This window comes from Berghia stephanieae, chromosome 11 (genome assembly GCF_034508935.2).
Source record: "Berghia stephanieae isolate SIO BIC M18660-M18661 chromosome 11, UCSD_Bste_1.3, whole genome shotgun sequence".
Lineage (NCBI taxonomy): Eukaryota > Metazoa > Mollusca > Gastropoda > Nudibranchia > Aeolidiidae > Berghia > Berghia stephanieae.
In genome coordinates, this window is record NC_088370.1 from 39271870 (window position 1) to 39286869 (window position 15000).

General features: G+C 36.3%; 2 protein-coding genes across 3 annotated transcripts in view; both read left to right on the plus strand.

Annotated features, from left to right (window-relative positions):
- LOC144956961 (neo-calmodulin-like) overlaps positions 1 to 15000 on the plus strand; it is a 425832-nt gene that overhangs the window by 147164 nt on the left and 263668 nt on the right. Inside the window, exon 2 of one of the 2 annotated variants that reach the window (XM_078887824.1) lies at positions 10084 to 10838. The exons of the other annotated variant lie outside the window; for it this stretch is intronic. Within the exon in view, the coding sequence (XP_078743950.1) occupies positions 10809 to 10838 (30 nt within the window). The 5' untranslated portion in view covers positions 10084 to 10808. The remainder of the gene's footprint in view (positions 1 to 10083; positions 10839 to 15000) is intronic. 2 annotated transcript variants of the gene reach the window in all.
- The window catches only part of LOC144956955 (uncharacterized), a 108798-nt gene continuing 104943 nt past the window's right edge, over positions 11146 to 15000 (plus strand). The window contains exon 1 of the mRNA XM_078887801.1: positions 11146 to 11198. Within this exon, the coding sequence (XP_078743927.1) occupies positions 11185 to 11198 (14 nt within the window). The 5' untranslated portion in view covers positions 11146 to 11184. The remainder of the gene's footprint in view (positions 11199 to 15000) is intronic.

The window sequence follows — 15000 nt, forward strand, 5'->3', positions numbered from 1 at the left end:
TAGATTGCGACCACATGGAGATAGTGATACAAATTGTGGCTCGCTCATCGTCTAAAAACGGTGTTATTTCGGGGGTGTACCTGGTTCCAAAAATTCATTTTTAAGTTAGAATTTGCTACTTCGAAATTGTGAGTTTTTGACACTTAATAACTCTTCTTACTGACAATTTTTGGGATTTTCTCCATAACGTTTCAACGTGAAATGTAGATAGAATGCAGTTGCCGTCACTCAGGTCTTTGTGATTGTCTTTTTTGTCATCCATGTTTATGAGTAATTCTCAGTAAACTGTATTTAACCAAACTATAATCGTTTAAGGTTACTTATAGTTTTGTGTGTTGGCCCGTTATACTTCCGGATGGCAATGTTGTGAGTTTCTTAGCCAAGCGCATACTCTCCATTACTATTCTCTTACGGACCATTTTTCGGATTTTCCCCCAAATTGTCGTAACCATCCAACGTGAAAATATAGATAGATTAAAATAGAAACTCTAACTCAAAAGGAATAAGTAAAGGCTATGACGTAATTGGATTCAATAGTCTGATGTCACGTCGCCCAGCAACGGCGGCCATCATGGTTCTAAACAAAGAAAATCTGTACTTTTTATTCTTCATGCTGGCTAGAACTTTTCATATATGTCTTGTGATCAGAATGTGTAAAAGTCAAAACATGATCTTATTTATAATGTTTTTCTCCTCTGGATACACTTTTATGCTCGTCGGAGAAATATTTCATAAGGGCGTCCACCATTGTTCCGATAGTTTAGAGCCAGTTACTAAGTTACAATGCGCCATTACGAGGGAAGTGACTGTCATGGACTCAAGTGAGTAAAGAGCTACTCGACTATGCATAAAGATATATGTAGAATGAGGCCCCAGAATTTACTAGTTACTATAAATGAAAAACAATTAACGATTTGTTTACAATGAAATAAAAATAATGATGAAATTTAATTAAAAGAGATAAACAGTGATCGTGGCAGTTACAAATAGAGATATGAATATTTTACGTAACTTATGATAATATGTCAGGTTCATAAGTTTACGTTTCCAGGCAGTTGATGGGCTTGGATGATCTATTCCTCTGATAACAGGATTGGACTCGTAAAATTCCACTTCCAGGCAATTGGTAAGAAGTTATTGTGTAGTCCTTTGACAGCGGGCTTGGGTTTGATCCTTGAAGATTATACAATCAAAGTTAAAAGCTCCGGCGTCTTAATGGTGTAGATATAATATCTACAAAGTCCCAAAAGATAAAAAATCTTCCAGTATATATATAGGAATAGAGCGACTGGCCGTCCGGCATAGATTGTGGAGAGAAAGTGAGTGTCAAATGTTAGACCTATCAGCTTTTATAATAAGTGGCTACGTGACAGAATGTAGAACGAAAAGTATTCACTAATTAGAAATTAATTCGAGGGAAGGCTATAAAAGGAAAGACGATCTAATATTAGAAGGTAAAGTTTATCTAAGCCTACCGATATATAACTGGAGTGAGATGAATTCAGTTCTTCATAAAATAAAATTTAATAAGATAATTGTGAACAATCTTTACTGTGACAGTGACGTCATGACTGTTGAAGCGTATTATGTTCATCAAAATGACCTCTACTACAGAGCATTCCGTTCTCATAACAAAATAAATAGGATGGCTCGAGCTTGAGTTTTGAGCTTTAAAAAAAACAACATATAGTGCAATATCCACTATACGTGCTCAAAGCGCTTTACAAGGGGTCCGTGACCAACAGCAACATGTAACATGTAGAACGAGACATAACGCCTGTTAGGCGATATTACAATTTTTTTTTCTGACAGAGACAACGCTGTTAACGGTCAGGTACTCACTTTACACCTGAGTACGGTGAGAGAATATGAGTCAAGAGCCTTCTCCAAGGACTCAACTATACACCGAGCGAGGCTCGAACCCAGGACCTTCCGATCCGAAAGCGAGTGTCATACTACAAGACTACAGAGCCGAACAAATGATTCAGAATGTCCGGACAGACATTATAGGGAATGAGATTAGCGGAAGAGTAGCGTCCCTTGATTGGACGTCACCAGCGGAAAAGTTATTAGAGAGAGAACGTCATGTTGGTTGTGCGCATGCGTCTCTCGTCCTCGCTTCCGGTGAAAGCGGCTTAGACACTTCACCGAAAGCGAGGACGAGAGAGACGCATGCGCAAAACCAAATTGACGTTCTCTCTGTAAGGTGACGTCCAATCAAGGGACGCTACTCTTCCGCTAATCTCATTCCCTATTCAGCAACCAATGACAATGACTTTTAGTTTCCAGATGCGATCATTCAGTGTAGTCGTTTCCTCTTTCCTTACCAGCCATTTTCAGGATATTCCCCTAAACTTCACACCCAACTGACACACATTTTTTCATCAAACACAATAGCAGTAAGTTCTAGCGATAAATGATTTCTTAAGCAAAATATGCTCTACATACAACACATTGTTTATTTTCTTTAAATTTTATGATGTACAAGAGAAATTTGAATAAGAAAAATGTTTGTGGTATCGTAACGAATGTGACGATTTTCCTGTAGTTGGTGAGGATCGGGTTAAACTATGCAATATAAATGCGACTATTTATTTATTTATTTATTTATTTATTTACTTATTTATTTGATATAATTTTCTTTCATTTTTTTTTGGGTAATCATTAACTTATTATCAACAGATAAAATTAGAAAATAAATAGATAGAAATAGATTATTAGTTTGTGAATTTTATGCAACGTACGCAAATTTAAGTCAATGATTATATATAAACTATGAAAATTATTTAGTCTATAATATCCGAATTCCCATTTCAAAATAATTAATTCTTTACTGGTGGGGTTAGGTTTATCCAAACCTGCTCTCAACATTACTTTATTTACAAATAACTGACAACAAAAATTTATTTACAAATAACTGACAACCAAAAAAGCTGTCAGGGTCTCTTTTGTAATGAAAAAAAAAATATCCCGTAACAATTCTCACTTCCCTTTGTACGGCTATGTGGTCTAGTGGTATGACACTTGCTTTCGGATCGGAAGGTCCTGGGTTTGAGCCTTGCTCGGCGCATAGTTGAGTCCTTGGAGAAGGCTCTTTACTCATATTCTCTCACCGTACTCAGGTGTAAAATGAGTACCTGACCGTCAACAGCGTTGACTTTGTCCGGAAAAAAATTGCAATATCGCCTAACAGGCGATTCGTTCTTTATGTTTCATGTTGCTGTTGGGTCAGGGGCCCTTTGTAAAGCGCTTTGAGTACGTTTAGTGGATATAGCCCTATATAAAACCTCAATTTTTTAAATAAATAATTTTTATTTAAATTAAATATGATAATAAATTTGACAAAATAGATTTTAGCTTTTATCAGATAATATAATACCAAAATATATCATTTATGAAAATAATAAACTTCAACAAATTCTCATTTTTTAAAAATAATTATTATTTGGCTGTAACTTCTCTTCTTCCAGTTCAATCCATTTAGAGAAATCAATAAATGAATCACAATTGAAATATCTCGCCTCTTCTTCTTCTTCTTCTTCTTCTTCTTCTTCTTCTTCTTCTTCTTCTTCCAACCGTAAACTTTTGTTTATGCAGTTGAAACAAGATCAGCAAAATCGTGACGTTTGTTACGACACAATAAACATTTATTGCACCGAGTTCGATCCCCCCCCCCCCCCCCCCTTTTTTTGCGCTGTGTGGCCTTGAGCAAGTCACCTCGCCCTAGTTCAATTTGCGGCGCTGCACTGCAGCTGACGCCTGGGTTATTTCATTCTTCCCTTGGAATAGACGCTAGAGACAAATTTCCCCTATGGGATGAATAAATTGAATTTTATTTTATTTTATTTTATATATATATATTTTTAAATTCAGATTTATTTTGTACATCACAAACTTTGGAGAATGATCTTTGTTTAATTAATAAGAACATAAACTTGTTTTGAGGGTGTCTTGTTTGTGTTTAAAAAATTAATTTTTCTGCTGGGTAAGCCTGCCATTTTGGGAGAATACTGAAAATGATCGGTAAGGAGTGAGTTAGAGGAATCAATATGCGGCTGTGTGGTCTTTTAGTAAGACACTCGCTTTCGGATCGGAAGGTCTTGGGTTCGAGCCTCTCTCGGCGCAAAGTTGAGTCCTTGGAACAGGCTCTTTGCTCACATTCTCTCATCGTCTCAGGTGTAAAATGAGTACCTGGCCGTTAACAGCGTTTTCTCTGTCCGAAAAAAAATGTAATACCTCCTAACAGGCGTCATGTCCCGTCCGACATGTTAAGTGTTGCTGTTGGCCAGGGACGCACTGTAAAGCGCTTTGAGCACGTTTAGTGGATATTGCTCTACATAAAAGATCAAAAATTAAATTCAATGAATCATAATTGAAATATCTCGCCTCTTCTTCTTCTTCTTCTTCTTCTTCTTCTTCTTCTTCTTCTTCTTCTTCTTCTTCTTCTTCTTCTTCTTCTTCTTCTTCTTCTTCTTCTTCCAACTGAGAACTATTGTTTCTGCAGATGAAACAAGATTATAATCGTTATAAAAGAAGAAATGATGCCTGCGTGATTTGAGAGAATATTAAAACGTCTGTCCGCATTTCAAGTGATGTATCGACGTTTTTCCTGGTTTTTTTTTTGTTATTCGCTGAAGAAGGATTTTGGGCCCGAAACGATAAAAAATGATGTCCACTAGACCACATAGCCGCATACATTACTTGCTATTCTGGAGATAAAGATAAAGGGAGTAAATCTGACTCGTGAATGAACAACACAAAACAGACGACGTTTCGGCCCTTGGCCTTTATCAAGTAAACACAGAATACATACATATATATATATATATATATATATATATATATATATATATATATATATATATATATTAGATTGTACTTGCTATAGATAGTATGCGCTTGGCGAAGAAGCTCATAACTTTGCCATCCGGAAGTATAACGGACCAACACACAAAACTGTGTGTATCCATGAACGTTTATAGTCAGGTTAATACAGTTCAGTGAGCATTACTCATAACCGCGGATGGCAAAAAAAAAACAATAACAAAGACCTGCGTGACGTCATATTCAAACAAGCTAAAGATAGAACGAAGATGACGTCACTCAGGCCTTTGTTATTGTTTTTTGCCATCCGTGTTTGTGAGTTGTTCTCACCTAAACTGTATTGTACAGACTATAAAAGTTCATGGTTACACAGAGTGTGTGTGTTGGTACGTCATACTTGTGCGGCTATGTGGTCTCATGGTATGACACTCGCTTTTGGATCAGAAGGTCCTGGGTTCGAGCCTCGCTCGGCGCATAGTTGTGTCCTTGGATAAGGCTCTTTACTCACATTCTCTCACCGTACTCAGGTGTACAATGAGTACCTGGCCGTTAACAGCGTTGTCTTTGTCCGAAAAATTGTAATATCGCCTAACAGGCGTCATGTCTCGTCCTACATGTTAAATGTTGCTGTTGACCAGGGTCCCCTTGTAAAGCGATTTGAGCACGTTTAGTCGATATTGCGCTATATAAAAGCTCAGTTTTAAATTTATACTTCCGGATGGCAATGTTGTGAACTCCTTGGCCAAGCGCATTCTATCTATACTAGCCACAATTTATATCAACTAACTGCTCAGAAATGACAGAGAGTAATATTATTGCATGACGTCACATTGTCGTCGTAAAAGGGTTAATCATTAATTTGTTGTCCTGACCTTTTTCAAGTGCGTGTTTATCGGTTCGAAGTAAAATAATTCGATATTGATGGGACAGGAGGTGGAAGAGGAGGAGGAGGAGGAGGAGGAGGAGGAGGAGGAGGAGGAGCATTATGACAAGTCATGTTGTCATGTCAGTGTGCATTTCATTTGTTTATTTGTTTGTATATATTGTATGTTTATTTTTTATATCAATGTATGTGTTTTATGGTATTACATATGTTTTGTTTATTTATTTTATTCTCTCATCATTTATTTATGGATTTTTTCACCTGGCTGTGTATTCAGTTTGTTCTACTGCATTTAAAAATTGAAAAAAAATTGAGCATTTATATAGCGCAATATCCACTTAACGTGCTCAATGCGCTTTACAAGGGGTCCCTGGTCAACAGCAACATTTAACATTTAGGACGACACATGACGCCTGTTAGGCGATATTACAATTTTTCAGACAAAGACAACGCTGTTAACGGCCAGGTACTCATTTTACACCTGAGTACGGTGAGAGAATGTGAGTAAAGAGTCTTTTCCAAGGACTCAACTATGCGCCGAGCCAGGCTCGAACCCAGGACCTTCCGATCCGAAAGCGAGTGTCATACCACTCGACCACATAGCCGCACATTTATTTAATCTTCTTGGGTATTGTTTTTTCTTTCTTTTTATTCATTCTATACTTTTATATTGTTTTATTATCATATTTACCCATTAGTGTAGAAAGTCACTTATCTTGTATATCGGCTATGTGGTCTCGTGGTATGACACTCGCTTTCGGATAGGAAGGGCCTGGGTTCGAGCCTCGCTCGCTCGGTGCATAGTTGAGTCCTTGGAAAAGACAATATTCTTCCATCCATTCTATCATTCGTACACAGGTGTAAAATGAGTACCTGGCCGTCAACAGCGGTGTGTGTCTCTGTCGGAAAAAAAATCGTGAGTTGGTCAGGGACCCTTTGTAAAGCGCTTTGAGCACATTTAGCGGATATTGCGCTATATAAAAGCTCTATTTTAAAAAATAGCTTTTTGAAGTGTTGTAGACAAAGTAGTTATCTTGTCAACAATATTTTAAAATTTTTTTTCTACTGTTCTATGGGTTTTAATTTGTCAGCTTTGAGTTTATTTTTCATTACTCCATTCAGCAGAGGAATTGATGAAATCAAGTTTTGTCATTAGTTTTTAGGTTTTTTTTTTCAAAATGACTCTAGGATTGTAGTATTTTTGTTACTGTGGCGAATGTTACGAAAACGACCTGTTTGCACGGACTCATTTATGTTAACATGTTTTTTTTAAACCTAAAGATGTGTGACTCTTAAAGTCGACAGTTATTTATTTATTTATTTATTTATTTATTTATTTATTTATTTATTTATTTATTTATTTATTTATTTATATATTAACTTATTTATTTATATACTTTTTCTATTTATCTATTTTTTCCCCATTTACTTTTTTCCGCCTTGAGTAAGACATCAAAAGTCTTGAGATGTTTCAGCCTTCATCCCACCCCCCCACCCCTATTTTCTTTCTTTTATTTTTACTTCTGTCTCTGGTTAGGATACATATATATATATATATATATATATATATATATATATATATATATATATATATAAGTTGATTGGATGATGACAGATATATAGAAATCAATGTTACAAGGTAGTGCGCGGCGGTCCTTGGCAAGCTTAAGGACCACGGTCCTACGGTCCCTGGGAAATGAAAACCGCAAGGACCGGTCCTAGGACCGGCGGTCCTTTTCGACATTGAACATTCCTGAGAGACCGTTTTGACCTTTGGGACCATGGGATCGTTCATTCTTGAACCGTTAAAGACCGCTACACGATGAAAACCGTGGTCTACAGGAGTAAAACACACGGAGTAGTCACACTCATTTCAAATTGTAACCTAATTAGAGAAGAGGGGTGATGCCTTCTTTATTTGATCACAGTACTTCATTGTTACTTCGATAATTTAGCGTGAATAAAATTTGAAATTTATCCCCATTAACGGAGATAATGGAATCACCCAAGGCGTTGATCGAGTTGTTCGTGGCGTTTATACACACACGCAACTCCTACCCCCCCCCCCCCACACACACACACATGAGAGGGCAGCGAGCATTGAAGAGTAAGAGAGAGACGTGAAGTTATAATAAGAGGGGGTGGATGCGGTAATAAGTAATAAGTAATAAGTGGGGTCGATGGTGACTTTTCGCCAGATCTAACAAACCCAGCTACCCATTCACTGCTGAGTAGACAGGGATTCAGAAAAAAACTCGACTGCACCCTGGATCGATCTCTGGCCCTGTGCGTATAAAGAGAGTGCTCTATCAACTGAGCTATCGGGGTCCCCAAATATTCTATTGGACCTTTTAAAAATACAGACGTTATAACTGTTTTTTTGGAAGGAAGAAACTAATGAAACTCATATTATTTGATTAGTTAAAACACCAAACGAAATTTTAATATTATTGTATTATTTTAAATGACAACAATGCGATAGAAAGGAGTGGCGACAAGAGATGGACAAAAGAAAACAAAAAATCAGACTTGCAACTTGCTAGGTTTGAGACACACACACACACACACACACACACACACACACATCTTTAGTAGTCACATACATTTCAAACAATAACCCATTAGAGAAGAGGGGTCATGCCTTCATCATAGATCATTGTCATTGCGATCATTATGGTGTAGTAAATTTTGAAATTTACCCCGTATAATGGATGGAATCGTCCAAGGCGTGCGCCTCCTGTTCCCCCCATCTCACACACGAAAGGGCGGTTTGCGGAGTGGAGGGAGGTGGTCGTCTGCCTCTATGGTCGTCTGTGTCGTTTAGTGTATGGCAAAGGGGGGTGGGTGCGATTAATTAAGTGGGATGGGTGGTGATTGGTGGAAGATAGGCAAAGGACCGAGGCAACGAATCGCTGGGGAAGTAGTATGGCGCGAGACCGTTGAAAGGTGATAAGAAGTGAGGACCGCCGGCGGTCTTCCTCTTTGGGACCGGACGACGGTTCACAGCTAAAAGACCGTGGGACCGGTCCTCGGTCCGGTCCTCAGCGCGGCACTATTACAAGGCATATCCTCAGTCGACGCTCAGCCATTTTAAGTGACACTTCAATGGGCTTTATTTCATTCAACTCTCAATGCATATTCTCTCTGTATATATACTTAATGTTTTCTAAAAAAATTAGTTATTTTATTTTTTTTGTTCTTGTTAGCTAAAATGTATAATCATTGGATTATTACTAAAGAATAGAGAAAGTCAACAAAGTAGATCAATCGCTATTTTGTCACAGAAAGCAACACGTAAACAAGCTTTAATGTTATTCAGCCCTCAACATATATTATTCTCTCAGTACTTTTTATGTTTATAAAAATGTTTTCTTTTTGTTTGTCACACTGTTACACTTTACACTGTACACGCTTACTTAATTATAAAATAATAAAAAAATATCTAAACGGAGTAAAACATCCACAGTCTTTTCACAGTGAATGGTTTGATATGATTCAGCCCTTTAAACTTATTCTCTCAATACTTGCTTTTTTGTGTGTTTAGGCTGTTTCAGTTTACTCGCTTTTGGATAGTTCGAAGTTGACGTCACTTAGGTCTTGGTTATTGCTTTTTGCCATCCGTGTTTATGAGTAGTGCTCACTAAATTGTATGTACCAGACTATAAACGATCAAGGTTACACATAGTTTTGTGTGTTGGTCCGTCATACTTCCGGATGGCAATGTTATGAGCGGCTTTGTGGTCGAGTGGTATGACACTCGCTTTCGGATCGGAAGGTCCTGGGATCGGGCCTTGCTCAGCGCATAGTTGAGTACTTGGAAAAGGCTCTTTACTCACATTCTCTCACCGTACTCAGGTGTGAAATGAGTACCTGGCCGTTAACAACGTTGTCTCTGTCCAGAAAAAAAATGATAATATCGCCTAAAAGGCGTCATGTCTTGTCGTACATGATGTCAAGTGTTGCTGATGACCAGGGACTCCTTGTAAAGCGCTTTGAGCACGTTTAGTGGATATTGCGCGATATAAAAGCTCAATTTGAGACTGTATAAGTTCGCTGGATTAGAGAAAAACTAGAGAGACCTCCTCAATATCAAGATATCCATAGTCTTTTTTACAGTCCTTTTGAGTGACGCATTCGGGCTCTATTTGATCCAGCCGTCAACAACATCGTCTCTCAACTCATTCAACCCTAACACCGACTATATCCGTGGTTTACCCGCGTTACTTTTACCCCATGCCTATTTATTACATGTTTATGAGACAAATTATAGGCGTAGTCTAGTGTCAAAGATAATGCTTTTAATTTATAATTTGTTAATGATAGTTGAATAAAACTATCTATGTACATGCTCATTTTTAATACATGTTTTTTTCCAGTTTTGTAAAGTAGCAAAAATTGTTCTAGGACTGAGTGAGTTAATAAGATTTTTCACTACTTGCTTAAGTTAGTCTTTGGTTAGAGTGTTTGAATTCATTGGATTATAAACAAGAAAAGAAATACATTTAAATCACGTGATTTCCACAGTTGTATAAACGTCTTCAGATGTTTTAGCCCCATTTTACACTCTTTGCTATATTATTTCGATGTTGTTGTTTTTGGATAGAATGTTTTAGTTCTTTGGATTATATAGTTCTAAGAATTTCTGTGTCAACGGACTGAAACTTCTTTAGCCTTGTCACTTTTTCATTTTCATTTTTTAAATTTGCGGTTGTGATGATGTTGTTTATTATTTAAAACTACAAAATGTATATTAAATTCCTTGGATTGTAACAAAATCAATTTTTGTTCCGGATGTCATCTGATGCATAATTATTCCACTGGATTTCATTTGATTTAGAGAAAGATTACTTTTCCATAGATACGCCCCTACCTTTGATAAAGTTCTCTTGAGAGTAATCAAAAATTACATACGCCATCGCCAGATTTGAAGTTTAAAAAGTTACTTTATTATTTTTTTTGTGGTTGTATCTGGATATAATGCACTATTTCTGTGGATTGTAATTGGAATACTAAGGGTTCCAACCCCTTCTTCAAGAAACCACAAGTGAGAAAGACAACAATTTGCTGCCTGAAGGCAGCTACTCCTCTCGTCATTATTATAATGTCTTTTAAGATTTTCGAGAGATTTCAGGTAAGACAGAACTCATTAATTTTTACTTTGTTGTTCTTCAATTCTTACCTGTCACTCTCTTGTTTTATTATACACACACACACACACATACACATATACATACACAGATACACATACATACACACACATACACACACATACGCACATGCATTCTCTCTTCTTAGCCCATTCTCTTCTTTTCGTATACCCCCCCCCCTCCTCCTCCCAACCCTATTTTCCAATTCTTTCACCCACCCACCCACCCACCCTTAAGCGTCTTAAGTTCAATATATTATTTTGAAATCCAACAGCATTCATTATCATGTTGTAGCAAAGTGCACTCAATAAATATGGATTTTAAACAGAGATGGATAGAAAGAGGTTCGTTGTTTTCATTTATCGAAAATATAGAAATATTATAATATCATGATAAGAGGAACAGTGAAGTTTCGGTTTTCAACTTCATCAAATTACATTTTAATAGAAACATGAAACTTATTATTATAAACAAATCTCTCTCTCTCTCTCTCTCTCTCTCTCTCTCTCTCTCTCTCTCTCCGTCTCTCTCTCCGTCTCTTCCTTCCTCTTCTTCTCTCACTTTCCATTTCTCACTCTCTATCTCTTTCCCTCTCAAAATCTCATATCACACCCCTCTCCTTGTCGGTATCTACCTACCTACACAACTAACTTTGTATCTATCTATCTATCTATCTATCTATCTATCTATCTATCTATCTATCTATCTATCTATCTATCTATCTATCTATCTATCTATCTATATATCTATCTATCTATCTATCTATCTATCTATCTATCTATCTATCTATCTATCTATCTATCTATCTATCTATCTATCTATCTATCTATCATAATCTATCTATTCATCCTATCATCATCCAAACATCATATCTATTCATCCATCTATCGATCTATCTATCTATCTATCAATCATCTCGATCTATCTATCTATCTATCTATACTACTATCTATCTATCATTATCTATCTGATCGATCTCCTATCTATTATCTATATCTATCTATCATATCTATCTACCTACTCACCCATCTATTTATCTATCTATCTATCTAATCTATCTCTATCTATCTATCTATCTATCTATCTATCTATCTTTCTATCTATCTATCTATCTATGTCTGTGTCTGTTCCTGTACATGTTTCATGTGTGTGTTTCTGTGTTTAGATGAGTTATTTTATGCGTGTTAGTGCTTTCATGCAACTTCTTTTGATTTCTGGAGGATATTATTACTTTTCCAAAATTGTTATTCCGTATTAGTATCAGTGACGAAGGCAGAGAACCTTACAATCAACCCAGAATCGGGTCTTCTCTGATTGGTTTCAATGATCTTCTATGATACTAAAGGGACCGAACTCGTCTCTAAAACAAAGACTTCGTGAATAGAATCTTTTGTGATTTCCCTTATCATTTTTTGTTGTTGTAATAATAATGATGATGATGATGATGATGATGATGTTGTTGATGGTGATATTATCAACATCATCATCATCATTATCATCAGCATCATCATTATCATCATCATCGTCGTCATCATCATCATCATCATCATCATCATCATCATCATCATCACCATTAGCATCGTCGTCTTCGACATCGTCATTACCAATCTCCTTGCCTTCACACTTGATGTTATTACTTTTTTTCCCTGGCTAATAATGGTGTGAGACTCGCCTTCAAATTAGAGAATTATCTATCTATCTATCTATCTATCTATCTATCTATCTATCTATCTATCTATCTATCTATCTATCTATCTATCTATCTATCTATCTATCCATCCATCCATCCATCCATCCATCTATCTATCCATCTATCTATCTATCTATCTATCTATCTATCTATCTATCTATCTATCTTTCTATCTATATCTAGCTATCTATTTATCTATCTGTCTATATATCTATAAATTATAAAAACAAAAACCATGAAATAATAGTGCTCAACTTTTTGATAAAAGGAGCTATTTATAAAATAGTTCAAGTATAATTATGATCAACTTCATAATTATGATAACCGATAGGTCCTGGTTTCAAGCCCCGCTCTGGGCGGCTCAAAGTTGAGTCTTTGAAAAAGGCTAGTCTTAACTCACATTATCTCATCCAGTCGAGGGGGACTGATTTTTGGGGATGGTTCCAAAAAAAATTTCTTGTATTTTTCTATTTTTTTACTTTGTCTCGCACTTTTCATGTATACACACTTGTTCAGATCTTTATCTGGTATAAGGAGTAGGTCTTTGACCATGAATAGCTCTGTCTCTGTCTAAAAATACATAGTACGATCACCTCTCAGACGTCATGCATGTCTCATCCTACATATTTGTATAATAATGTCACTATATTATTGTTTCGCGCATTGAGCATCACCCAGTTATAAATGTTATGTATTATTATTATTATTATTATTATTATTATTATTATTATTATTATTATTATTATTATTATTATTATTATTATTATTATTATTATTATTATTATTGTTATTATTATTATTATTATTATATTATTATTATTATTATTATTAATTATTATTATTATTATTATTATTATTATTATTATTATTATTATTATTATATTAAGTGTAGCAGTTGGCTGGGGCCCCCCTGCAAAGCGTTTTAGCACGATATTAACATTAAAAAGAAAATTATTCCCTTTATTCATCCTTAAGAGGACATTTTTCCTTAGGGTTTATTCCAAGAGAAGACTGGAATAACCCAGACGTCAGCCGCTGTGCAGCGCCACAAAGTGAGCTAAGGCTAGGTAACTTGCTCAAGGCCACACAACGCGGCGGGTCGTCGAACTTAGTACCTTTTGGGTACGAAGCGAACACTATACCGCTGAGCCACGCTGTCCCTAATGCTCGTGTATAGTTGTTTTATTTTCTATATAATATATAATTAGCGAAAAATTGTATCTGTCGCAAAATGAAAAATGATATATAATGAATGTAATTGGAATCAATAGTCTGATGTCACGTCTCCCAGCAACGGCGGCCATCGTGGTTCTAAACAAAGAAAATCTGTGCTTTTTATTCTTCATGCTGGCTAGAACTTTTCATAGTATGTCTTGTGATCAGAATGTGTAAAAGTCAAAACATGATCAGATTTATAATGGTTTTTTTTTTCCCTCTGGGTACGCTTTTCTGCTCGTCGGAGAAATATTTCAAAAGGGCTTCCGCCATTGTTCCGAGCCAGTTACTAAGTTACCATGCGTCATTACGAGGGAAGTGACGTTACGACTGTTGAAGCGTATTTACAAATCTCGTATCACTAATTAAAAATCAATGATATGTGATGAGTGTAATTAGTGATCTATTCTAACGTTCTATTCAACCAAGATGACGTCACTGCAATATTGATTGGTTTTTAGGTCATCTTCATCTTCTTCCATTAACCCTTTCCTTACCACTCATAGGAAAATCGTCACATTCGTTACTATGTTAACCCTCTCCTTATCACCCATAGGAAAATCGTCACATTCGTTACTATGTTAACCCTTTCCTTACCACTCATAGGAAAATCGTCACATTCGTTACTATGTTAACCCTTTCCTTACCACTCATAGGAAAATCGTCACATTCGTTACTATGTTAACCCTTTCCTTACCACTCATAGGAAAATCGTCACATTCGTTACTATGTTAACCCTTTCCTTACACTCATAGGAAAATCGTCACATTCGTTACTATGTTAACCCTTTCCTTACCACTCATAGGAAAATCGTCACATTCGTTACTATGTTAACCCTTTCCTTACCACTCATAGGAAAATCGTCACATTCGTTACTATGTTAACCCTTTCCTTACCACTCATAGGAAAATCGTCACATTCGTTACTATGTTAACCCTTTCCTTACCACTCATAGGAAAATCGTCACATTCGTTACTATGTTAACCCTTTCCTTACCACTCATAGGAAAATCGTCACATTCGTTACTATGTTAACCCTTTCCTTACCACTCATAGGAAAATCGTCACATTCGTTACTATGTTAACCCTTTCCTTACCACTCATAGGAAAATCGTCACATTCGTTACTATGTTAACCCTTTCCTTACCACTCATAGGAAAATCGTCACATTCGTTACTATGTTAACCCTTTCCTTACCACTCATAGGAAAATCGTCACATTCGTTACTATGTTAACCCTTTC